Source organism: Ailuropoda melanoleuca, chromosome 3 (assembly GCF_002007445.2).
Source record: "Ailuropoda melanoleuca isolate Jingjing chromosome 3, ASM200744v2, whole genome shotgun sequence".
NCBI lineage: Eukaryota > Metazoa > Chordata > Mammalia > Carnivora > Ursidae > Ailuropoda > Ailuropoda melanoleuca.
In genome coordinates, this window is record NC_048220.1 from 84,393,861 (window position 1) to 84,417,366 (window position 23,506).

Consider the following 23,506-nt stretch of genomic DNA (forward strand, 5'->3'; position numbering starts at 1 on the left):
ATGGAAAGAAAGCTGGTTTAGCTATATCAGACAAATTGATTTTATTTTATTTTTATTTTAGAGAGAGAGCACACATGCATGAGTTGGGGGGGGTTTAAGGGGCAAAGGGAGAGAGAAAAATTTTAAGCAGGCCACACACCCAGCATGGAGCCTGATGTGGCGCTTGATCTCAAGGCCCTGAGATCATGACCTAAGCCGACATCAGGAGTTGGAGGCTTAACTGATTGAGCCACCCAGGCATCCCAGACAAAACAGACTTTAAAGCAAAGACTGTAATAAAAGACAAAGAAGAGTATTACATCGTGATAAAGGGGTCAACCCAAAAAGTTGATAACATTTATAAATATTTATGTGCCAACACAGGAGTGCCTAAATATATAAAGCAAATACCGACAGACCTACAGGGAGAAATTGACAGTAACACAATAATAGTAGGGGACGTTAATACTTCACTTTCATCAATGGATAGATCATCCAGACAAAAAACCAATAAGAAAACATTGGCCTTAAATGACACATTAGACCAGATGGACTTAAAAGATATATATGGAATATTTTATCCTCAAACAGCAGAATATACATCCTCTTCAAGTGCATATGGAACATTCTCCAGGTTAGATTACATGTTAAGCCACAAAACAAGTCTCAATAAATTTAAGAAGACTGAAATCACTCTTAACGAGAGAGAACAAACTGAAGGTTGAAGGAGAGAAGGTGGATGGGGATGGGCTAAATGGGTGATGGGTATTAGGGAGGGTGCTTGTGGTATGAGCCCAGGGTGTTGCAGGTAAGTGACAAATCACTAAATTCTACTCCTGAAATGATTATTACACTATATGTTAACTAACTAGAATTAAAACAAAAATTTGAAGGAAAAAAGAAAAAGATTGAAATCATACCAAGCATCTTTTCTGACCACAGTGTTATGAAACTAGAAATTAATTACAAAGAAGAAAACTGGGAAAATCACAAATATGTGAAGATTAAACAACATGTTACTAAACAGCCAATGGGTCAATGAAAAAATCAAAGGGGAAATTAAAAAAAAAAATACCTTGAGATAAATGTAAATGGAAACACAATAGTCCAAAATCTAGGAGATGCAGCAAAAGCAGTTCTAAGAGGGAAATTCATAGGGATACACAACTACCTCAAGAAACAAGAAAAATCCCAAATAAATAATCCAAATATACACCTAAAGAAACTAGAAAAAGAAGAATAAATGAAGCCCAAAGTTATTAGAAGGAAGGAAATAATAAAGATCAGAACAGAAATAAATGAAATAGAGACTAAAAAAAAATAGAAAAGATCAATGAAAATAAGAGCTGGTTCTTTGAAAAGATAAAGAAAATGGACAAAGCCTTTAGCTAGACTAATCAAGAGAAAAAGGGAAAGGGCTCAAATAAGTGAAATGAAAAATGTAAGAAGAGAAGTTACAACCAATAACGTAGAAATACAAAGGAATATAAGAGATTGCCAAGAATGATTACATAGCTACAAATTGGATAAACTGGAAGAAATGGTTATATTCCTAGGAATATTCACTCTTCCAAAACTGAATCATGAAGAAACAGAAAATCTGAATAGATCAATTCCTTTACCAATTATTAAAGAGATTGAATCAGTAATCAAAAAACTACCCTCCATGCCCAAAAAACCTCCCAACAAACAAAAGTCCAAAATCACACAGCTTCACTGGTGAATTCTACTAAACATTCAGAGATTTAATACTTATCCTTCTCAAACTCTTCCAAAAAATTGAAGAGGTGGGAATACTTCCAAACTCATGTTAAAGCCAACATTACCCTGATCCAAAACAAGACAAGGACACTGCACAGAAAAAGAAAATTACAGGCCAATGTCCCTGATATACATAGATGCAAAAATCACCAACATAATATTAGCAAATCCAATTCAACAATACATTAAAAGGACCATGATCAAATGGGATTTACTCCAGGGAAGCAAGCATGGCTCAACACCTGCAAGTCAATCGATGATGATACACCACTTTAACAAAAAAAAGTTTGAAAATCATATGATCATCTCAATAGATACAGGAAAAACATGCGACAAAAGTCAATATCCATTTATGATTAAAAAAACTCTCAACAAAGTGGATATACAAGGAACAGACCTCAACATATTAAAGGCCATATACGACAACCGCACAGCTTACATCATACTCAATAGTGAAAAGCTGGAAGCTCTTCCTTTAAGATCGAGAACAAGACAAGGATGCCCGCACTTGCCATTTTTATTCGACATCATGTGCCTATCGCCACAGCAGATAGGCAAGAAAAAGAAATTAAAGACATTCAAATTGGAGAGGAAGAGTAAAATTGTCACTTTTTGCAGATGACAGGATATGATATACAGAAAACCCTAAAGACTCCACCAAAAAACTGATATAAATGCGTTCAGTATAGTCACAGGATATAAAATCAATATACAGAAATCTGCTGCATTTCTATACAGTACTATGAAGTAGCAGAAAGAAAAATTCAGAAAGTAATCTCTTCATGGGTGCCTGGGTGGCTCAGTCAGCTAAGCATCTGACTCTTGGTTTCAGCTCAGGTCATGATCTCGTGGGTCGTGAGATCCAGCCCTGAGTTGGGCTCCATGCTCAGCACGGCCTCTGCTTGGTATTCTCTGCCTCTCCCTCTGCCCCTCCCCCTACTTGCATGCACGCTCTCTCTCTCTCAAATAAATAAATAAATAAAATCTTTAAAAAAAAATCTCTTAAACAACTGCATCAAAAAAGAATAAAATACCCAGAAATAAATTTAAGCAAGATGGTGAAAAGACCTGTACACCGAAAACTATAAAACACTGACAAAAGAAATTGAAGAAGACACAAATACATGGAAAGATATTCCATGCTCATGGATCGGTAGAATTAATGTTGTTAAAATGTCCATACTACAGTGCAACGCAATGCAATCCGTATCAGAATTCCAATGGTTTTTTTTCACTGAACTAGAACAAATAATCCTAAAATTTGTATGGAACCACAAAAGACTTTCTCTAGCCAAAGCAATCTTGAGAAAGAAAAACAAGGCTGGAAACACCCCCTGATTTCAAACTATGCTACTAGGCTGTAGTAATTGAAACAATATGGCATTGGCATAAAATTAGACACATAGATCAGTGATCCAGAATAGAGAGCCCAGACATAAACCCACACCAACCCCTAAGCAGTGGTGGGGCAGGCCTCATCCTGGGGCTCTCTAGTTCTACCCCAGAAGCAGGAGAACACCCCAACAGCCTTCTGGTGTGATGGCCAGGCACAGAGGGTAGAGGTGACAAAGCGGCCAGTGGGATTCCAGTGTGCAGGGGGGTGGCCAGGGCCCTTCGTTGGGGGTAAGCTGTTCCTGGCACCCTTCCAAAAAGCACCGTAAAGGCTGTTAAGAAATGCTGGAAACAGTGTGCCCAAAGGTTAGACGACTTTAGAGCCGGGATGATACAGGTAAGCAAATTTTGGCTCTCAGCAGGGTAAGCTACGGGAAGCTTCCTGCCCGAGCAACCCTCCTTCTTAGGAAGTGCGTGTGCATGGCTCACGGGGCTCCTCCACTCCTGTGGCTCTGCAGCCTCATGGGCAGAGGCTGGGCTTGGAGCAGCAGGTGAAGTCAGCCCCGCAAGCCCCTGGGCCCCCAACCTGTGGCCAAACCATGACGCGCTGTGGAGACGGAACGGGCAGTGCCAGGTTGTCAGGCACTGTGGACTCCCACCCCACTCGGAGGCTCCCTTTCTGTATCCTTGGCACAAGTGCCCTCTCTGCTCTGGGCTGGCTTGTAACACAGCCAGGGGGAGGGGCGGGGTTCCTGTCCGGGGCCTCTTCCCCCTCCAGGACTGATTCAGAGCCTGCGGTGGGATTCTGCTGTGAGGCCCGCCCTGACACCACTATCTGGAGGGAAGCCTGTTGTGACGTCCGAATTAGAAAAGGGAACCAGGGATTTCTGAGTTCCCGCTAGTTCCTGGAACTTCTCTCATTGAGTTTTGGTTTCCTGATCTCCGAAGGGGAGGCAGTTTTATTTACCTCTTTGGGCTCTTGGGGAAGTAAAACTAGATATTCACCCATTTGTTCTTTCAACAGTATTACTGTGCCTATCCTATTAGGGATACAGCAGTGAACAACACAGACGTGGGCCTGCCCTTGGGGAGCGTACCCTCGTGGGGTGCAGACCTGAAACACAGAGAATGCATCAAGAGGAGTAAGACAGTCTGGGCTGAGGTGAGGGGGTGTGGAGTCCAAGGCCTGGGAGGTCAGGATAAGAACTTGGTACTTTATTCCAGGAGGGGGGTTTCTAGTCCCACTTCCATGTGGAAACCTGCTCCCTGGCTGCGGAGGGAAGGAGAGCAGATAGGAGGGGTCGGGGGACAGCTGCCACGGCACCTCTGGGGGGAAAGTGGGCTGGAGGGGTGGGGGCACCTTGCTTCCCTTTGCACCTCTTCTCCCAGGGTCTTTCCAGATCTCTGGCTGCAGCCTCCAGGCACTCTGCAGGAATGAGGAAGTGCCATGCCCAGGAGAGACTCTGATATTCCAGGTGCCTATGAATATTATCTCCCTGCCCTGGGAGATTACCCAGAGCAAGCCAGTGCATGGAGAAACGACCCAAGAGCCCTGGGCAGGGGTCCAAAGTACCAGGTCTATCCCTGGCCCCTCCTGAGCTTGCATTGGGCCTCAGATAAGTCACTTGCTTCCCAGCGATCTTAGTTCCCTCACCTGGTGTCCATGGGACTAGCACGGAGTCTGGGCTAAATTTAAATCCAGACAGTGTTTTGCTGTAGAAAGACCCCAAGCTCTAGGGTCAGATAGGCTTGGGCTGGAATCCTCGCTTTGCCATGTTTGAGGCTATGTGGCCCGATGCCGGCCACTTTGCTTCTGGAAGACTGCAGCTGGCTGAAGGCCCACACTTTGAGAACCACTGCCCTAGAATAACATCCCTCAGGGAGGATGGCCTCTGATCCGCTCACTGCTATGCCCCAGGCAGGGCTGGCCATATAGCAAATGCTTGCTGTGTGCCTGGGGATCCTGGGCTCTGAGAGGGCTGCTTTGGCTGTGACAGAGGAGCATGGAGGGTGGGTGTGGGCCAGGGGATGTTGGCAAGAAACAGATCAGGAGGAGGGTAGGGCTTCTAATGCCAGGTGAGGAGCTGGGACTTGTGGCACGGTCCCCAGAGATGTCCACATCCTCATTGCTGGAACCTGAGCATGTTACCTTCTGTGGCAAAAAAAGAGAAAAAAAAAAAAAGGACTTAGCAGATGTGATGAAGTTAAGGAAGGTGGGATGGGGAGATGATCCTGGATTATCCTGGTGGTCCCAGATATAGTCACAAGAGCCCTCCTAAGAAATTGGCAGGAGATCTGGCTGCAGATGGGAGAAGGAGTTGTCACAAAGGAAGCAAGAGGGACAAGATGTGAGAGAGGGCTCATGAGCCAAGGGGAGCCGGCATCCCCCGGGAGCTGGAAAAGGCACGGAAATGGATTCTCTTCCGAAACCTCCAGAGCAACCAGCCCTGCCAGCACCTTGATCTCAGACTCCTGACCTCCCGAACCAGAAGAGAACCCATCTGCCTTGTTTTCGGCCACCAAGTGTTACAGCGGCCCTAGGAAACGAACGCAGACTGATACCAGCAGGAGCAGTGGAGGTCACTGGGCAGGGCCGGGGAGCACATGGCCGCAGAGGTGACAAGGGCCACCCTCTCCTGGAGTCTCCCCTTGGCTGGCGCCATCACGCCCCTGACCGGGCCCCGCCCTGCCCCAAGGGCAGGCCCAGTGAGGCCCTCAGAATTCCCCACTCCAGAGCGACGCCTCTACCCGCTCAGCCTTGATAAGGGCCTTCCGTGGGGCCAACGCTGACTTTTGTCCCCAGACAGCGAGGGGAAAGGACATGCTATCGGTCATCAGGGAAGCTGGGAGCCAGCTCACGGAGGGCCACATGAGGCCCTGATGCCCTGGCAGTGTCAGTGTGAAAATCAGCCTCCGGCTGATCGTGGCCTCCTTCACCCCCTAGCCCCCACCGCGGTGTGAAGCCCTCCGATGAGTTCACCACATTCCTCTGCCAACCCCCTCTGCTCACTGTTTCCAGGGCCTGGAGGACAGAGCACGGCCACGGCCACACAGAACGTGTGCTCGGAAGGCCCTGGCTCTGTGGCTGCTGTGTGTGACCCAGGCAGGCACAGCCTCTCAGCTGGCCTCAGCCTCCTAGCCCCCCTCCCAGGGTGGCCGTGAAGATCGGAAGAAAAGGTGGAAATTCATGGTCCACGGTGTGCCCAGCACCCAGAGGACAGCCAATCGGGGGGCTGCTATTTCTACTGTTGCTCAGAACATGGCTTTGGCGGACTCACTAGCTTGTGTCACTGGGGCAGTCGACTTATGTTTTCTGAGCCTCAGTTTTGCCATCTGTGAAGTGGAGCTTAGACAAGCATAGGGCTGTGGGGAAAGTGAAATGAGGTCACAAGTCCAAAGGGTCCAGTACCACCCTGGCTGAATAAGGTCTCTCCCGCCTGCCCGGAAGGCTCAGCTCGGAGGTCTGCTCCCCGGGATGGGCTCCCTGGGCCACGCATGGCCTCCTCTGGGTGCCCAGCACACTGGGTTTCAATCCTCGGCACGTGCTGCTCTGAACTGCTGCCCATCTACTTTTCAACTAGGCCATGAGCAATGACAGGTGGCGAGACCGGGGCTGGGGGGCTTGCTTTATTTCCCTTTGCATCCTTAGCACCCAGCACAAGGGGGGGGTAGGGTGCCCACAGAATGATTATGCATAGAAACAAGGGCAAACGTGTCCAACAGGCACCTGGTGGGTGCCCGAGGACTGTCGGCTGTTGTTGCTAAGTACTTATTGAATACAGTTCAATACAGAATGGATTAGGGGTGAAGGTGACCTCTTCACCAGGGGGCTCACACAGGTAAGAGCCGCGGGCAGTGGCATGCATGACTAGACCGGATCATGTCAACGGCCTTCTACAGGGTCTAGTCCCTGTGCTTTGTTCTTTGCTTCATGATCTAACTCAGCTTTGTGCTCTAGGCTGCCTCCTGGATGAGGGAGGGAATAGGGAAAGACACGGTCAGAGGGGGCCTTACCCATCAGGGCCGGATGTGGAAGGCTCCAGATCTCCATTTCGGAGAGACATTGCTGGGCGGTTTGGAGGATGGATTTGAGAGGGAGAGTCTCAAGGTTAGGAGGCTGGAGGCAGGAGCAATGAGGCTTGTTCCAGAAGGCTGGCAGTGGAGGGGTGGAGGGCCCGGGACCCAAGTCTATGGCAGGACACTCCACACCTGGCTGCTGCAAGGACCAGAGGGGACATGAGGCCCAGGGGTCTCTCAAGGGCAGTTTTGCTCCCACAACGCTCCACAGGCACCAGAACCCAGAGGCCGTGGGGCTGTGGCACCCGCCGAAGCTTTTCTTGAGTGTGGTGCTCAGTTATTGAGAGGAGACAAGTGTCCCATTGGGGCTGGAGAGCCCGTTCACCTCCGTTGGCTCCCAGGGTCATCGGGCAACCCCGGGAGGTGAGCAGGGCAGGCTGCGTTAGGACAGACCCCACACCCTAGGAGATGAGGGAACAGAAGCCCGACAGGGGCAGAGACTTGCTAACACCACAGACTGAGGGGGGACAGAGCCAAGAGCGGGGCTATGCAGTGCATTTTCCATGCCTGGGCATCAGAGCAAATGCCCCAAATGCCATTTCTGCATCCCCGAGGCTCAGCATAGTTCCCAGCCTGCCGTGGGAGTCAATAAATGTTTGCAAATGAATGGCTGGATGGACGGACAGACCGACAGACAGACAGACGGACTGATGGGTGGGTGGGTCAGTCACACAGACCTGCACTCTGGGAGGCAAAGGCATGGTCTGTGGGAAGAGTGAGGAAAGCAACGTTTGGTGAGCACTTCCACGTGCCGGGCGTTCCACCACTGCCCTCTCTGCAGCTAGCATGCCTGCAGGCCGGTCGGCGTCCTCCCCTGCTGCGGTGAGGTGAGCGTCCTCAGCGCCGCTTGGGTCTCTGGTGGGGTCTCCCTTAATACCCGGCACTGGCTTTGCCGCCAGGGCATTCACCACCTCTCATTCCGATCCTGTTTATCTTTTCAGCCTGGATACCTCTCTGGGGCAGAATCCTGGGGCATTCTCTCTCTCTCAGCTCCTGTACCCCAAACAGTCAATGCTCTCCAAGCCTATTTCTTTTAATAGCCTCCTAGATTTTGCTCGATTCCCTTCTCCTCTCTCATGGGCCAGTGCACACCCCCCTTCACCGATGGCCCCGTCTCATCCTTCTGGTCCATGTCTTACAGGGAACCAGGGCGCTCTTTCCAAAGCACAAAGCTGCCTGGCTTACCCCCACCCTTGCTTCTAATCCTTCTGTCTTCCCCTAAGACCAACGGTAGGAGGTTCAAGCCCTGAGGCTGACCTGCAAGGCTCTGCCTTCCCAATTTGGCCAGCTCTCTTTCTCCTCTGACCAGAGCACCCTTAGCATAAGAATGGGTGCATCATAAGTGCTCAACAAACGTGGACCTGGACCGAGCTGGGTTTGCGGGTGCCCTCCAGGCGGTGGCATCAGTGCCTGGCTATTTGAGGGCTATCCTGGAGAGCTAGGGAGAATGCCTCAGATGACTAACCAAGTGACAGAGTGGGGCCTGGAACTTAGGACTCCCGACTATGAGGACAATGCAGCCAGAATAAAGGGCCCACAAGGTCTGGAGGCAGGGATCTCTGTCCAGGTCCCAGCTGTGTGGCCCCAGTCACGTTCTCGGAGAATTAATGTGGTCCTTTAAAAGTGGAAGTCAAAGCTTCTATCTCGGGAGGCCGTTGGGAGGATGGAACAACACGAGGTTTGCAAAGTGCTCAGGAAGACTTCCCAGCACAGAATGTTTGACCAGCACCTGGGGAACAGCTGCAACCTTCGTGGTCGTCATGACTGGGACCCCCTCCCTAGGCGCTTGTCGCATGCGCGCACGCACACACACACACACACACACACACACACACACATTCTGGGCAGTTACCTGTCTGCTGCTCCCCGCGGGGCTGTGACCTCTGTCCCACTCCACACCTGGAGCTTCAGGGGCTTCTCTTCCTGCTGCATGGCTTCTCGGCTTTGATTCCTGGCCAGCTGAGAGCCGCCAGACCTCTGTGTGGTCTCCTGGGCCCCGTGGCTGGCAGGCCTGCAGCGGAAGAGCTGCTGGTAGGCCGTGCGGAAGTCCCTGTTCAGCGTGGCATACAGGATAGGGTTCAGGGCCGAGTTGGCATAGCCCAGCCACAGAACAACGGCTTCGATGGCCTCGTTGATGGCATCGTCCCCTATCAGTCCCCGGTAAACAAACACGGTAAAGTAGGGGAACCAGCAGATGATGAAGGCCCCCATCACGGCAGCCAGTGTCACTGTGGCTTTGTGCTCCCCAATGGTAGCTGCCTTCCAGGAGCCGACGTGATGGATCCTCTTGGCCTGCTCCCGGGCAATCTTGAAGATGCGGTAGTAGGTGACACACATGACCAGCAGCGGCAGGTAGAAGGTGACCAGCCCGTCCACCAAGCCGTACACCAAGTTGACCTGCACTTTGCACTTGGGGATGGTGTGATTGGAACTGCTGCTCTCACTCCTGCTGTTCCACCCCAGATGGATAGACAGGAAGGACAGGGTGATGGAGATGACCCAAATTAAGACAAGGGAGACAGCGACCCGGACAGGGGTGACCAGCACGGGGTAGCGCAGGGGGTCCGTGACAGCGCAGTAGCGGTCGAGGCTGATCATGAAGAGGTTGAGGATGGAGGCCGTGCACAGCATCACATCCAAGCTGGTATAGATGTTGCAGAAGACCTTGCCAAAGCCCCACCTGCAGGAGAGCTGGTAGAAGGCCGAGAAGGGCAGCACCAGGAGGCCGAGGAGCAGATCGGTGACAGCCAGAGACACAATGAAGCAGTTGGTGAGACTGCGGAGCCGCCGGGTCAGGCCCACGGCCAGGCAGACCACCACGTTGCCGGCGATGGTGATGAGGATGAGGACGGTGAGGACCACGCTCACGGTGATCTTGCACGGGGGCGAGTCCAGACACAAGGAAGAGGCTGTGCTGTTTGGTACCATCCTGGGACCCTACGGCTCCGTCCTCGGCCCGCGGCCCCTGGCCGCTTCTCGCCCAGCTCCTCAGGGTGTCAATTAAGTCAACCCCTGGGCTCTAAGCTCCCAACGGAGCCGAGAGAAAATGTCCAAACGTGGGGAGGTGACAATGACTGCCCCAGTACTGTTTTTCTAGAAATAAATAAAGCAGTCTCCTGGGAGGTACTGGGCAAGAGTAGGAATGAAGAAGAGCAAAAGGAGAAAGTTCCTGGTTCAAATTCCAGTCCTCGATTCACCCCGTGCAAAGCCAGCTTCCTCTAGGGATTGGAGCAGGTCTCTACTCTCCGGGTTCTGCATAGAGACTGAGGCCCTGGAGCAGGTGTCTGGACGGGGCTTTGGTTTTATGCGGGAGGGATCATGTGGACATGTGGCCGCATCCTTCTCCATAGCCGGCAGATGCTCCCACCCATGTGACGGGGGTCAAGGGCTGCTGCATCTGCCTCCTAGGGCCGCTGGTGAACAGGAGCTGAAAATGCAAGCGTCAAGTGTTGGACACTTTGAAATCAGACCAAGAGCATGACCGATTCGAGAGGAATCCTTCTGGCCCTGACCTCCCTGGGAGACACCAGGAGGCATAGGGCTAATCGGATACCTCTCTTTAGGAGGGACTGAGGCAACCAGGATGTGCAGTGGGAGGAGGAAGGACGCAGGATACAAGGGTCTGGACCACTGTGTCACCCTGTGAGATACGGTTAGAGGGACAGGACTATTTATACTGGAGAAAGAAAGAACTAGACACAGACTCTAAACACCCCAAGAATAGGGGCTGTGTCTACTTGTTCACACAGGTAGGCACTAAGCATCTGATGGACAAATGATCAAATGAGTGAATAAATAAGCAAATGTAATGACTTTGCTCTGATCACGCGTCGAGAACAGTGTCTGACACTGTTGGTTTTACAAAATGTCATCACCCTGTAAAGCAGGAGCTGACCAGCTTTCTCAGGAGACAGCCAGGTAGTAAATACTTTCTTCTTTGCATCCCCCAAGGTCTCTGCTGGAATGACTCAACTCTGTCACTGTAGCCCGAAAGCACCTACAAGGACAACATGCGAATGAATGAGTGTGTCTGTGGCTCCCATGAGACTGTACTATGGACACTGAAATTTGAATTTCACATAGTTTTCACGTGTCACAAAATGGGATCCTGCTTTTGATTTTTTCCAACTCTTTAAAACTATTTCCAAACTCTTTAAAAATGTAAAAGCCATTCTTAGCTCACAGGCTGCACAGAACCAGGCAGAGGGCCAGATTTAGTCTGCTGTCATGGTTTGCCAGCGGCAGCCCTGCCCACACCTGCCCCAAACATCGCTCTCAGTCTTCCTTTTCTTACTTAGCAGCACATGTGGTCGGCTCAGCCAGCACCGAATTCACTCCATCTCTCCAATGGCTGCCTGGCAGCTCACAGGGTGGCTGGCCACAGTTGATCCTATTATGCCTTTATCACGAGTATTTTGGTGGTTTCCAGCTCCTCCCTCCCTCCTATCCTTCCTACCTTCCTTCCACCTGTCCCAGGGCAAACCTCACTTCAACAGAAAGGCTGCAAACACAATACTTCTTGGTTAAATCCCAGAGATCCCCTCCTCCTGGTGATACACTATGATTCCAGTCGAAGAAAAACAAGCAAAGGCCCTGCCGATTCCCTTTCACACAAGCCGATCCTGGTTTTCCGGAGAGCAGCTAGCAGGCACTCCTCGGATCTGGGAGCCTGCAGACATCAGGGTGATAGTGGAATCCCTCTCAGAAGCAAACTAATCGCCAAGTGACATAAATTAAGCCTTTCCTAAGCTCTGGCCCAGAGCGGTTTTGCAACCTGAATATGAGAAGCATCATTTAATCGTAACCACTGTGTCTGTGCCGGGGTCACGGCTCCTGGTCACCTTCTGCCGCTCCAGCTGGTTCAGCCACCGGGCTTTGCGAGCTGGGCCGCTGGGTATTATTTTTAGAAGATCTTTTCATGACATAAATAGCACAAGCAGCAGGCCTCTCACTGGTACATTTAATTAACCGGGGAGGAGACAGCAGCAAGGCTATCTTTTCTGAGAATCCCTATTTCTGATAACAATTTTTTCTGAGTTTCTTAACAGCCAGGTGTAGGTATTTTGGCCCCGGACCAATGTTTTAGTTAATGTTTGGAGTTTTCAAATTTGAACGAAGCATCCTCTCACATAATTCGAAATTCATCCTCCCCTCCCTCTTCTTTCCTTCTCTTCCTTCCCTCTGTTCTTTTCGGCAAGTGTTTCTGTCAGAACTTACAACGTGGCAAATGCTGGTCTAGGTGCTGGGGGCACAACGATGAACAGAGCAGCGGCGGTCGCTTTTTTCATGGAGTTTCAAGGAAGACTCACTTCTGTCGTGTTTCTATTTTACAGCCCAGGTCCCAGAGTTTCCGGTGACCTTTCGTGAAGGCAGGAACTTTCAAATGAAACTTCGCCCACCCTGTACGTGGTGGGTAGAGGGACCGCCTCAGAGGCCATGGAACCACGAGGTCACTGTCACTGTTTTCATCATCACAGATAACATAGAAACACGTTCTCGAATCTTCCTTTCGAACTTCCAAGGCGATGTCATACTTATTGCAGCAAACCCGGTATCCTGAGGGATACAGAAAAGGCCGACTGTTTGCACTGTCACACGGGAGGCCCTCATGCCTGGAAGGTGACTGTTGCTGGCAGTTCGGTGTTATGGGGGCCTTCCCGCTTGCTCTGGGCTTCTGTGTGTACGCAGGCAGACACGCTCTCCACCTTACTGAGCAACTCTGTTTCCCTATTCCTTTGTTGTATAAGGACACCCCTCTGGGTCACTTAGACCGCACTGCTTCTTTACGAGGACCTGTGCTGTGGCAGTACAGCCTCTGTGGGCTATGAAGGGCATCTGTGACAGGTTTGCAAGCAGCGGAAGGCGGAAACCACCGGAGCGACCAGCAGCGGGGGCTGGCTCGAGAGATCACGGAGCATCCTTACTGTAGAATCGTCCTGGGCAGGGTGAGATCACATATTATGTGAAACATCATTTCATCCTCATAATAACCCACGAGTGAGGGCAATCATTGCTCCATTTAACATCTGAAAGAGTGAGGCTCAGGGAGGCCAAGTGACGTCCCAAATGGCCATGGAGCCTGGATTCAAACTCAGCTCACACCCCTTCAGCCTGTCTTAATGGCTGTGCTTGGATCAGACTTCGCCCCATCCTTCCAGCTGGATCTCAACAAACAACCCTGTACTTGTCCCCTAACTTCACCATTCAGTTAACCCAGACTTTCCCCCCAAACGTATCACACCTCCTCACTCCCGCCTTTGCTGTCTCCCTCACCCGCAGCCCCGCTCTTCCCTGTGTTCACTTTGACTACTCTCCTTTGAAGGCCCTGCTCAAATACCTCCATCTCCCTGGAGCCTTACTGAATGCCTGGAGGCAGAAGCATTCTCCCCTGTACTTTGTACCGGGTTATACTTCGGCACCTGCTGCCTTGCAGTGTTAACATGGCTCTGTGTTTGCCCTCCCCGCAGGGCCTGGGTCTTGCCCACCTCTCTCCACCCCCATCCGCCCATCCACCCGCCCACCCATTCATCCACCCATCCATTCATCCATCCACCCACCCGTCCACCCACCCATCCAGCCAACATTTTCTGTCGTCTATATAACAGGTGAAGTACAGGGTACATGGAGTGTGAGTGAGCGTGCGTGTGTGTGTGGTTTCCCCACCTTGGAAATATATGGGTACTCACTTTGGGATTCAGTGAGTCTGGTTAGTATCTGAATGGATACATGAAAATGGGCCTATTTCCCCCAGCATTTTATGGTGAAAATTTTCACACGCAAAAAGTTGAAAAAACAACACAATATACAATAGATCTTATCCAACTGTCCATGAAGATTAGATAATCGTCTGTTCACCTCCATTCTGTGTGTGTGTGTGTGAAAATCACATGAAATTCATTAACATAGGCTTCAGCCACTTCCTCCCCTCCATCTTGTAGGCTGACCGTGGATGTCACAGCCGCACGTGTCCCACTGCTTCCTCTTCTCATCTTTGTCTTAATAGCCTTTCAAAAGGCACCTTCTGGAGAACTGGCTCAGGGTTGCCGTACTCCCCGTACTCCCCACGGCCTCCTGGGGAGGCTTCTGACCTTTCCCTGCGGTTTCACCCGGCAGACGCGGCCATAACAAAGAGCAGGGGCTCTTTCCGAGTCTGCCCCACCGTGTGCCTCCATGAGGCCATGCTGGCCAATTAGCCCTCAAGAGCTTCCCCAGCGCAGCGTGAGCAGGGCACTCACTGCACTCTCGGATGTGTTTTAGACCCGCCGTGCTGGGCTCTGTGCGGGGGAGGTCTGATCCGCTTTCCATTACTAGCTTTGGTTGGTCTCTAAGTTTAGATCCTTGATGTGGCACTCAAGGTTCTTCGTGACCCGGTTCTGTCTTCTTTCTTTCATCTCAGCTCCTGCCTGCCATGTGCACTTTCGTGTCCTAGGACAACACGGGGCATTTCATTCCTCTGGTTTTGAAAGCGCCAGGCCCATTCTGACTCTGTGCCTTTGCATATGCTCTTCTGCCTGTCTGGAATGCCCCTCCTCCCTTCTATTGCCTGGCAAAGCCTTCATTCTTCCTGTAAGACCTGGCCTCCTCTGCTATCCCAGCTAGGAAGGGTTCTGGGGGTACTGGCTCCGTCCTCTCACTTCTACCTCCCCCTTGTACCCCCTCTGGTACTGGCTCGGGCTTTCTGGGGTGCACCGGGTAGAATCCTGGGTTTTTGGTGCCCCAGGAAAACTCTCCTCCCGGGGGGTCCTTGGTGATTCATCATCAGAATGTGTGTCCCCAGGAACTGAGCTGTGGTGGCTGGGATCCAGAATATTATTTCCCTCATTCCTCCCATGCAGCACAAAGGGCACGGGGGCTTGGAGGGTCGAGGGTCGCCCCACCGGCATAGGTGTAGCCCAGAGCAAACCCAGGCCTGCCTTGTGCCTCAACTTCCCTCTCACTATTCCTCACACACAAAACCCCAGAAGAAATGCCACTGGTGGTAGATTGTTTGCTAACTAGAGGGCTGAGGCTTTCTAGAAAAGCCACGAGTCTAGGGGCTCCGATCTCCTCCCTTTCAGATTTTATCAAACTGAGTCCAGCATTTTCTTTTCCCTTTTCACTGGGAAGTGAAATGAAGTTCCCCTTTCAAGGTTTAAGTACCTAAGCTCCAGGCACAGGGAGCTGGTATTGTGCAAGCAGCCAGCAATCTGGGGGGGATCAGTTAAGGCTTGTCTGATTGGGGCGCTCACCGGGCCTGACAGATGAGTCTGGTTTTCCAAGCAATACTTGACACTAGGATAAGAAAACAGGATTCCTCAGACAACCCCTGTATGCCAGGTACCTGCTGGGTGACCCAGTAGGCAATCCTGTGAAGGGGGTGATTTGATCCTTATTCTGCAAAGGTCGGCACCCAGAGAAGTGAAGGAGAGCCCTGGGGCTGAAAGCAAGGACTCTGGACAGATCTGGGTTCTAATTCCAGGGCTGCCATTTAATAGCTTTGTCAGCCTGGGCACTTTACTGCCACCTCCCTGAGCCTCAGTTTCCTCATTTGTAAAATTTGGAAATAATAAGCCCTCCCTCACTTGGTGGATGTGAAAATGCAGAGTAAAGGTCTGTAAAACCCTTACGGCCTGGCACACGGTAGGTCCTCCCCAAATGTTATCTGTATTGTCTAAGCTATACAGTCAGGAAATAGCATTCATGAGCACTCCATATATTTATTGAGTGTCTTCCAGGTACAGACACTGTGCTGGGCTCTTGCAAAGCAACGGTGAGCATGACAGACACATCCAGAAGTTTCTAGTACAGTGGGGGAGACAAACATTAAGTAACTCACTGTAGAATTGCTCATTTAATTACAGTTGTATTATGAGTTTTATATATAAATGGAAAGTATAGGGAGCCAAAAGATTATCTAATGGCGGGGGGGGGGGGCTGAGCTGGGCCNTCCAGGGATTACTGAAGGCTTCTTAGGGAAGGGCTATGTGAGTTGAGACACCGGAACAGATGGAAACTCAATGAAAATGGGGGACAAGCAGGTTCCAGACATGGAAGAGCTCTGCACAAAAGCTCCACCAGGAGGGAGATGGTGGATTTTAACCCCAGAGCCATGGGAAGCCTCAGGGGTAGAGGGGGAGTGTAAGCGAAGGGTGATGTGACTGGAGGCAGGAAGAGGCCCCTGCCCTGCTGTCCTGCGGTCTCTCCCAGGAGGCGGGCTGTGGCAGTGGGGGTGGGCCTGAGCTGGGCCCTGCTGACCACCCCCAGGAATCACCACAGGTTAGGAGACAGAAGTCACTGGGTTCTAGAAAGGTAGTTCAGTCTCTTTCTGAGCCATAATTTCTTAGAACCTCCCCCTATAATTGGCCGTTTCAAATGTCCTAGGTACCTGGTGTTGAGGGCATTAGAAAGCTGCCCCAGCAGCAGGCCCTCAGGAACTCTGTCCCTGTCAGTAGTCCCAGAGGGGCCCGAGATGCAGGAGTTCTGTCAGTGTGGGGCAACTTTCATTCCTTAAGGAAGGCAGACAAGACTTTGCAAGCTCCAGATTGGCCCTACCCCCATGGGGTGCTGAGCAAACATGACCGAGGCTCAGCCGGTCTGTCAGAATGGAAATGACCTTGGTCTTCCCTGGGAGTCCTTTCTTCCCACTTACAGATGCCAGCCGAGAGGCAGCTCCACTTAAGAAAGGCTGAGTGCCTGTTAGGTGCTCGGAGTTCTGGGGCTCCCCGTTACCATCACCCAGGAGCCTGGTGCGAGCTGTCAGGCCAGGGCCCGGGGATAGAAACCAAGTGGCCATGGTGGGTCCCAGCCCCCGCAGTTCAGACAAAGCTAAGGGATGGGTAGCAGGGGCCGTGGTGGGGACAAGAAGGGGCTGTGGGAACTTGGAGAAATGAAGTTGGGCTCTGTGGCTGGTGGCAGGTGACAGCTGTGTGTGCGTGCGCACGCATGCTTTAGTGAGCCTGGAAAACCCATTAATGTTAAGAACACTCAGACCCCTGACCCAGCAGTGGTGTTTCTAGGAACTTGTCCTGTGACTCCTCACAGCACTGACTGTGTTAGCAAAAGCTGGAAATGGTGTAAAAGGGCAGAGGACACAAAGCAACGAAGCCATCAAAAAGACTGAGTAGGTTGTCTGGGCCCATGTGGGATGGTCTCCAAACATCCGCCGAGTAGGCTAGGAAAGGGGAATGTGTGTGTGCCCACGCATCCACCTGGGACTGCCTCAGAAAGGGTATTGGGACTTGCTAGAAGGGGGCTGTTTCCTCTGCGGACCTGGGGGTTGAGCCAAGGGTGGGAGAAAGACTTTTTTTCCTTAAGATTTATTTATTTTAGAGAGAAAAAGAGAGAGAGAGAGAGAGAGCACGCGAACACGAGCAGGAGGGGGAGAGGGAGAGAGAATCTCATGCAGGCTCCATGCTGAGCGTAGAGCCCGACATGGGGCTTGATCTCAGGACCAGAGCTGAAACCAAGAGTCGGACACTCAACCCACTCAGCCAGCTCAGGTGTCCCATGAGGCTTCTTTTACTCTGTGCCCTTTGGGACCTTTTGAGTCTTTTTCCCTTGGGACTGTGTCACCGATTCAAAACCTACAGCCACACAGTTGAGCAGGTGGAGAACGGAAGGGGCAGAGCACGCCTGGCAGAGGGAACACCACAGAGAGGGCTGGAAGCTGGGTGATCCGATCATGTGGAGAGCAGGACCAGCCGTGTGGTTGGTCAGGGCTCCAGGTCAGGGCTGGAGCTCAGTCTGCTTAGTCCAGGAGCCCCCTTATAATTAATCCTCCACTCCAAACTCGTTGCCCTCAGGGACCGTCCTCTCCCCACAATCACTGCACAGGGTTGGGAGTCAGCCTGGTCATGCCATGCCCCTCCAACGCTTCCCTGCTGTTCGCATAAGGTGACCGTGCCTGCCACACCCTGTAGGATCTGGCCTCCGCCAACCTCTCTGGCTGATTCTCCAGGGGAAGCTGGAGCTGCAGATGGAGCTAAAGAGTTTGGACTTAGCAGCCAGAGAAAGACAACCACCATATGATTTCACTCGTGTGTGGAATTTAAGAAACAAAACAGTGGAACATAGGGGAAGGGAGGGAAAGATAAAATAAGATGGAAACAGAGAGGGAGGCAAACCATAGGGAACAAAGGGAGGGTTGCTGGAGGGGAGGTGGGCGGATGGGGTAACTAACTGGGGGATGGGCATTAAGGAGGGCACGTGATGTCATGAGCACTGGGTGTTCTATGCAACTGACGAATCACCGAATTCTACCCCTGAAACTAATAATGCAGAATATGTTAACTAAATTGAATTTACATAAAAAATTTTTAAAAAAAAGAGTTTGGACTTAGTTTTGAAGGCAATGGAAAGCCACTGAAACTTTAATCACCAGGTCGAAGATGATCCAGGAAACACGCCCTCCTGATCCCAGTCAGCCAACCATCAGTGAGGACGATGTTACTCGTCAGCATGTCTACAACTCTTACTTCACAACAGGCCTCGGGCTCTCTCTGTAAACATCATCTCCTTTACGCTTTACCACAACATCCTGAGGTAAGAAATTGCTTCTGCATTTTACAAATGCAGGAACCAAGGCTCAGACAAGTTCAGGAACTTGCCCAAAGTCTCAACGCCGTTAAGTGGAAAAGTCAGGATTTGAATCCACGTGTGACAGACTCCGAAGTCCCTGTAGCAGGCCACTCCCTATTTATCTTTCCCTGTAGAGAAAGAAATGACCATTTGGGCTTTTCAAAGAGGTGGTGTGATTCCTTCTTTGCAATAGCATTAATGTTAGTCTCTCATCTTTGTGGTTGTACACTTCTAACGCCTTCCCGGCAGTGGGCTGGACCTTGGTCAAAGCCCTGTGGGCAGGAAAAGGCTTCTGGTCAAGGCTGTTCTTTAGAGAGAAAGGTCCTGGATTCCAGTCATCTGAGCTTTGGTCTCCTCTTCCATTTCCTCCAGGGGCCCAAAGCCAGGGATTGTGTTTCCTTCTGTCCTCAAGTGTGTCTTATTCCCAGCATTGCAGCCCCCTTGGTGGGGCCCCTCTGTACGAGCTGAGAGGTGAACAGATCCGAAGGTTCTGGAATTTGGGGCCACTTGGCACAGGTTGGGGAGGGTCCCACTGACTCCTCAGCCCAGAATGGGGCAGTGGGATCAAAGTGGACATTCTATTACGACGAATGCTATCACCTTGGCATCTCACTGAGGGGGACACTGAGGTCCGCACCCGGGACCACAAGCTGGGACACTGATCACTTCCACCTGCTAAGCACCTACAGCTAGCTGACCATCTCTGTGAGGCCAAGATTATTATTATCTGTGCTTGACAGATGGTGAAAGTCAGGTTGAGAGAGGTTAAGGTCACCTGTAGGGCACAGAGCTGTAAAGACGCAGGCAGGGCACGGAAGCAGGCCTGGGGCCATAGCCTCTGAGTGTCCAAGACACACATCTGGTCCAGCTCATTCCCTGAGCGTTTGTGCGACCCGCTCTCGTTGACGTGTTTCCTTATCAGTGAGAGACCCCACGCTGTTTGCCTGGCCTCTGCTAACGGTTGATGTGGGGACCTGAAGGGACATCTGGTGACAACAAATTCCCTTAGTTATTGTTTGTCTGAGAAAGTCTTTATCTCTCCTTCCTTTTTTGTTTCAATTAAGGTAAGGACCACATAACAGAGCATTAACATTTCAAAGTGTGTAATTCAGCAGCATCTGGTCTATTCACAACGTTGTGGTTCCAAAGCATGTCCATCTCCCCGAGAGGACACTCCACGCTCCTCAAGCGGTCAGTCGCCGTCGCCTCTTGTCCTGCTCCCTCCCAACTGCCAACCTGCTTTCTGGCTCTTTGGATTTGCCTATCCTGGATATCGTGGGCACAGAGTGCATGTAAAATTGGGAAGTGTGGGGCTGGGGGAGACCCCTGATTCTCTTTTCCACCCCCTGCCTCCCTTTCATCCACCTAGGTGCTCAGCTAAATACTGAGGCAACACCCTTGACATCCAACCTACCAGCAAGCCCGGGGAATCTGAAATGCATGCATCTAGAATGTGGCTGCTTTCCTTGGCCTCTGCCGCCATCCCAGGGTCAGTTCAAGCCAGCATCATCTCTTGCCTGGACTTTTGTGACCACTCTCGACTGGCTTCCCTTCTCTCTTGCCAACGCTGTACCATGACACCTCGCCCCGCCTCTCTGGTCTACATCATGCCTGAGGCCTCAGGGGACACCTGGCCATGCTGACCTCGCTCCAGTGTGGAGGGCATGCCCCTCGCTCCTCCTTGGGGCTCTGCTTGTGGCGTGCTGTTCACCCGCACGTTCCAATCTTGGCACAAATGTCAGTTCCACAGAGGGGCCATCCCTGACCCCCCGAAGCAGCTCTCTTCACCTCTATCATATCCCTCCATTCGGCTTTCCACAGAGCACACTTTTTTCCTGGCGTTTTTCTTGCTTCCCTATACTTGTTCGCTATTTCTCTCTCCCCACTGGAAGTGGGTGCCATGAGGGCCAGGATCCACTCTGTCTTGTTCCCTGATAGGCACTTAATGAGGGCTCAATTAATANTGTTTTTCTTGCTTCCCTATACTTGTTCGCTATTTCTCTCTCCCCACTGGAACGTGGGTGCCATGAGGGCCAGGATCCACTCTGTCTTGTTCCCTGATAGGCACTTAATGAGGGCTCAATTAATACTTACTGGATTGACTAAATGCATGTTGAAAACAACCATTGTAACAATAAAATATCCCATTTACTGGGCACTTTGAAGGTGCCAAGCGATGTTCGAAGTACCTCATATACTTTATCCCATTTAATCTCTGCAATAACCCTATTATGTGGATTCCATTATTCATTTCCATCTTCTAGGTAAGGAAATTGAGGTTTATGGTGCTATTGTGACTTGGCCAAAGTCCACGGCCAGCAGTGGCTTGGCAGGTGTGGGCAAGGCCTGGGGAAGGGCTTTTCAGGGCCGGAGTTGGACTGGACCAAATGAAAATTCTGCCTTGGATCTTCTGAGGGAAGTTAGACCTGAATTGCAGGGGGGCCCAGACCTCTGCCATCCGGGGGGACAGGGATGGCGTGGAGAGGACACAGGGTTGGGAATTTGGACCCTGAGTTTGAGTTCCCGGTATGACTCTGACTGACTGTGTTACCTCCAACAATTTCCATACCCTCAGTTTCCTCAGCAGACAAGTGAGGAGATGGACTTAGAATATCTCAAAGGTTTCTTCCAACAACTTTATGCGTGCATTTGTAGAGGGGGTGGAAAGGATGGAATCATGAACTCCCAAAATAACAACATAGGAGTGTTCTGGGTGGAAACAACATTCAGTGGTCACCCCGTGGTAAAGAAGCCCTTCTACAGCATCCCTGAAAGGTAGTCAGCCCCAATTGCCTTGCATACCTCCAATGATGGGGGACTTACTATCTCGGAAATTATTTGCCAACCAGTCATAGCCATTTAAAGACATTATAGAGCCCTACACACCCTTTGTTCTGGAGGCATACACTACTGCATGATAAATGCCTTGTAATAAACGCACATTCCGAAGAAAAGAGAACGTGTACTTAGCTATTTGGTATAATGAGCTGCCACTGACCAGCTGTCATGGTGGCACAACTGTAGATGGGCAATTAAACATTTATTACTTGCAATTTTGTGGTTTTCTTTTTGTATTTTAGATCTGGTGTGTGTCTCTGTGTGTGTGTGTGTGTGTGTGTGTGTGTGTGTGTGCCTGTACGAGTTTGCAGACGTTTTTGTAGGTTCCTTAGAGCTCTGAAGCCCCATAGAACAAAGTCCCCTTTTCCAGGCAGCTCGACAGAGCTCCTTGTTCTCCTGAGTTTCTGCTTCTTTATGATCAAACAGCCCTCGGGCCCTCCAACTGGACTCCTCACCATCATCAGGGCCACCAGTGCCCTGCCCGTCACCGCTGCCATCAGCGCCCTCGCCACCATCATCTCCATCGCCGTATCACCTCCCCCCACCTCCGGCCACTGCCGCCACGGGAGCTGGGCACCGGAGCTGCCCCTGCCAACACGGGATCTCTGTCTGTCTGTGTGCTGCTTTCTCCCAGGCTCACTCCAGGTGCTGCCCTTCCGACAAGGTGCAGCTTGCTCCTGCGGCCGCCGGCTCACCTTAACGATGGCGGCAGCAAACGGCATTTGTCGGGAACATGCACACACTGGCTATCTTACATAATCCTCTCTGTCCTCTCCCACTTTCCATGGCCCTCCCACAGGCCCATGGCCTCATTTCGGGTCCCGCAGGAGAGCGCTGCGGAGCGGTCAGGGAAGTCACTAACTATTACGCTGTTTTGCAAATGTGGCACAGAGAGGCCAACCACCGAGGCAAGGCCACACAGCTGGTCAAAGTCAGAAAGAGCCGTCTCTGATTCCCATTCCCGACAGCTTACCCCCTATCCCACACCTCCTGTGTTTCTTTTCTTTTCTTTTCTTTTTTCTTTTCCTTTCTTTTCTTTCTTTTCTTTAAAGATTTTATTTATATATTCATTTGAGAGAGAGAGGCAGAGATAGTGAAAGAGAGCACGAGCAGGGAGGGGAGGGAGACGCAGGTTACCCACCAGCGAGGAGCCTGATGCGAGTTCAATCCCAGGACACTGGGATCATGACCTGAGCCGAAGGCAGAAGCTCAACCGACTGAGCCACCCAGGTGCCCCCACTTCCTCTATTTCTTAAACATCATTCGTTCATGCACCACCTCCAGGATTCTTGCCAAACCCACAATATACCAGTCCTGTTTTTTCACTTAATATTTTTCTTTAAAGTGGTTGGATCTATTGTAAACGGAATTGTTTTATCATTGCAATAACCAGCAGGATCACTTTTCTTCAAATAGGTCACCCTGAAAATTAATGTGGCGATTAACCGATGTTACATCCCCCATGGCTAGTGCTGCCCGAAGAGCCAGCCTCTCTCCTTGTCAGAAAGGCCGACCGGCCCGCCTGGACAGGTGTTGAAGACGGACTGGCACCAAACGGATACTTTCCCTTGGACACAGGGAGGGACTGTTCCCTTGGACACTGAAAAGGGAATCCTCTCTCCGTAGGATGGGCTGCGTGCTGACATCTGTGCCGCTGACCACCCAAGTCCACCTCGGGACCCCGGGGCTGCCTGCCCCACCCTTGAGGAAACATCTGGCTCACGCAGGAAGCCACCACTGTGCAGTGGAGAGGAGCCAGAAACCTCTCCGAGGCTCGGTTTTCCATCTGTACATGGGCACGATACTGCAGCGTGCAGTGCTCGGAAGACGAGATGGGACACTAAGCGATGGTACCAGAAGTGAGGTGGCGCCCAAGCAAGTGTCACTCCCTTCCCGTGGCCATTCTCTGCTCTTCTCTCGGAAACCCTGCACGCGGGAGTCCTGCCTTTTCTGGGAGGCAAGG

At 51.1% G+C, this 23,506-nt stretch overlaps 1 protein-coding gene across 3 annotated transcripts in view; it reads right to left on the bottom strand.

Annotated features, from left to right (window-relative positions):
- The window catches only part of HRH2 (histamine receptor H2), a 56,357-nt gene that overhangs the window by 24,064 nt on the left and 8,787 nt on the right, over positions 1–23,506 (bottom strand). The window contains exons 1-2 of one of the 3 annotated variants that reach the window (XM_034656723.1): positions 12,367–12,489; positions 9,002–10,576 (exon numbers count right to left, since the gene is read on the bottom strand). In XM_034656723.1, the coding sequence (XP_034512614.1) occupies positions 9,002–10,077 (1,076 nt within the window). In that variant the 5' untranslated portion in view covers positions 10,078–10,576; positions 12,367–12,489. Of the gene's footprint in view, positions 1–7,116; positions 7,289–9,001; positions 10,577–12,366; positions 12,490–23,506 lie in introns of those variants that run through there. The other 2 variants (XM_034656724.1, XM_034656722.1) reach the window with 2 other exon arrangements.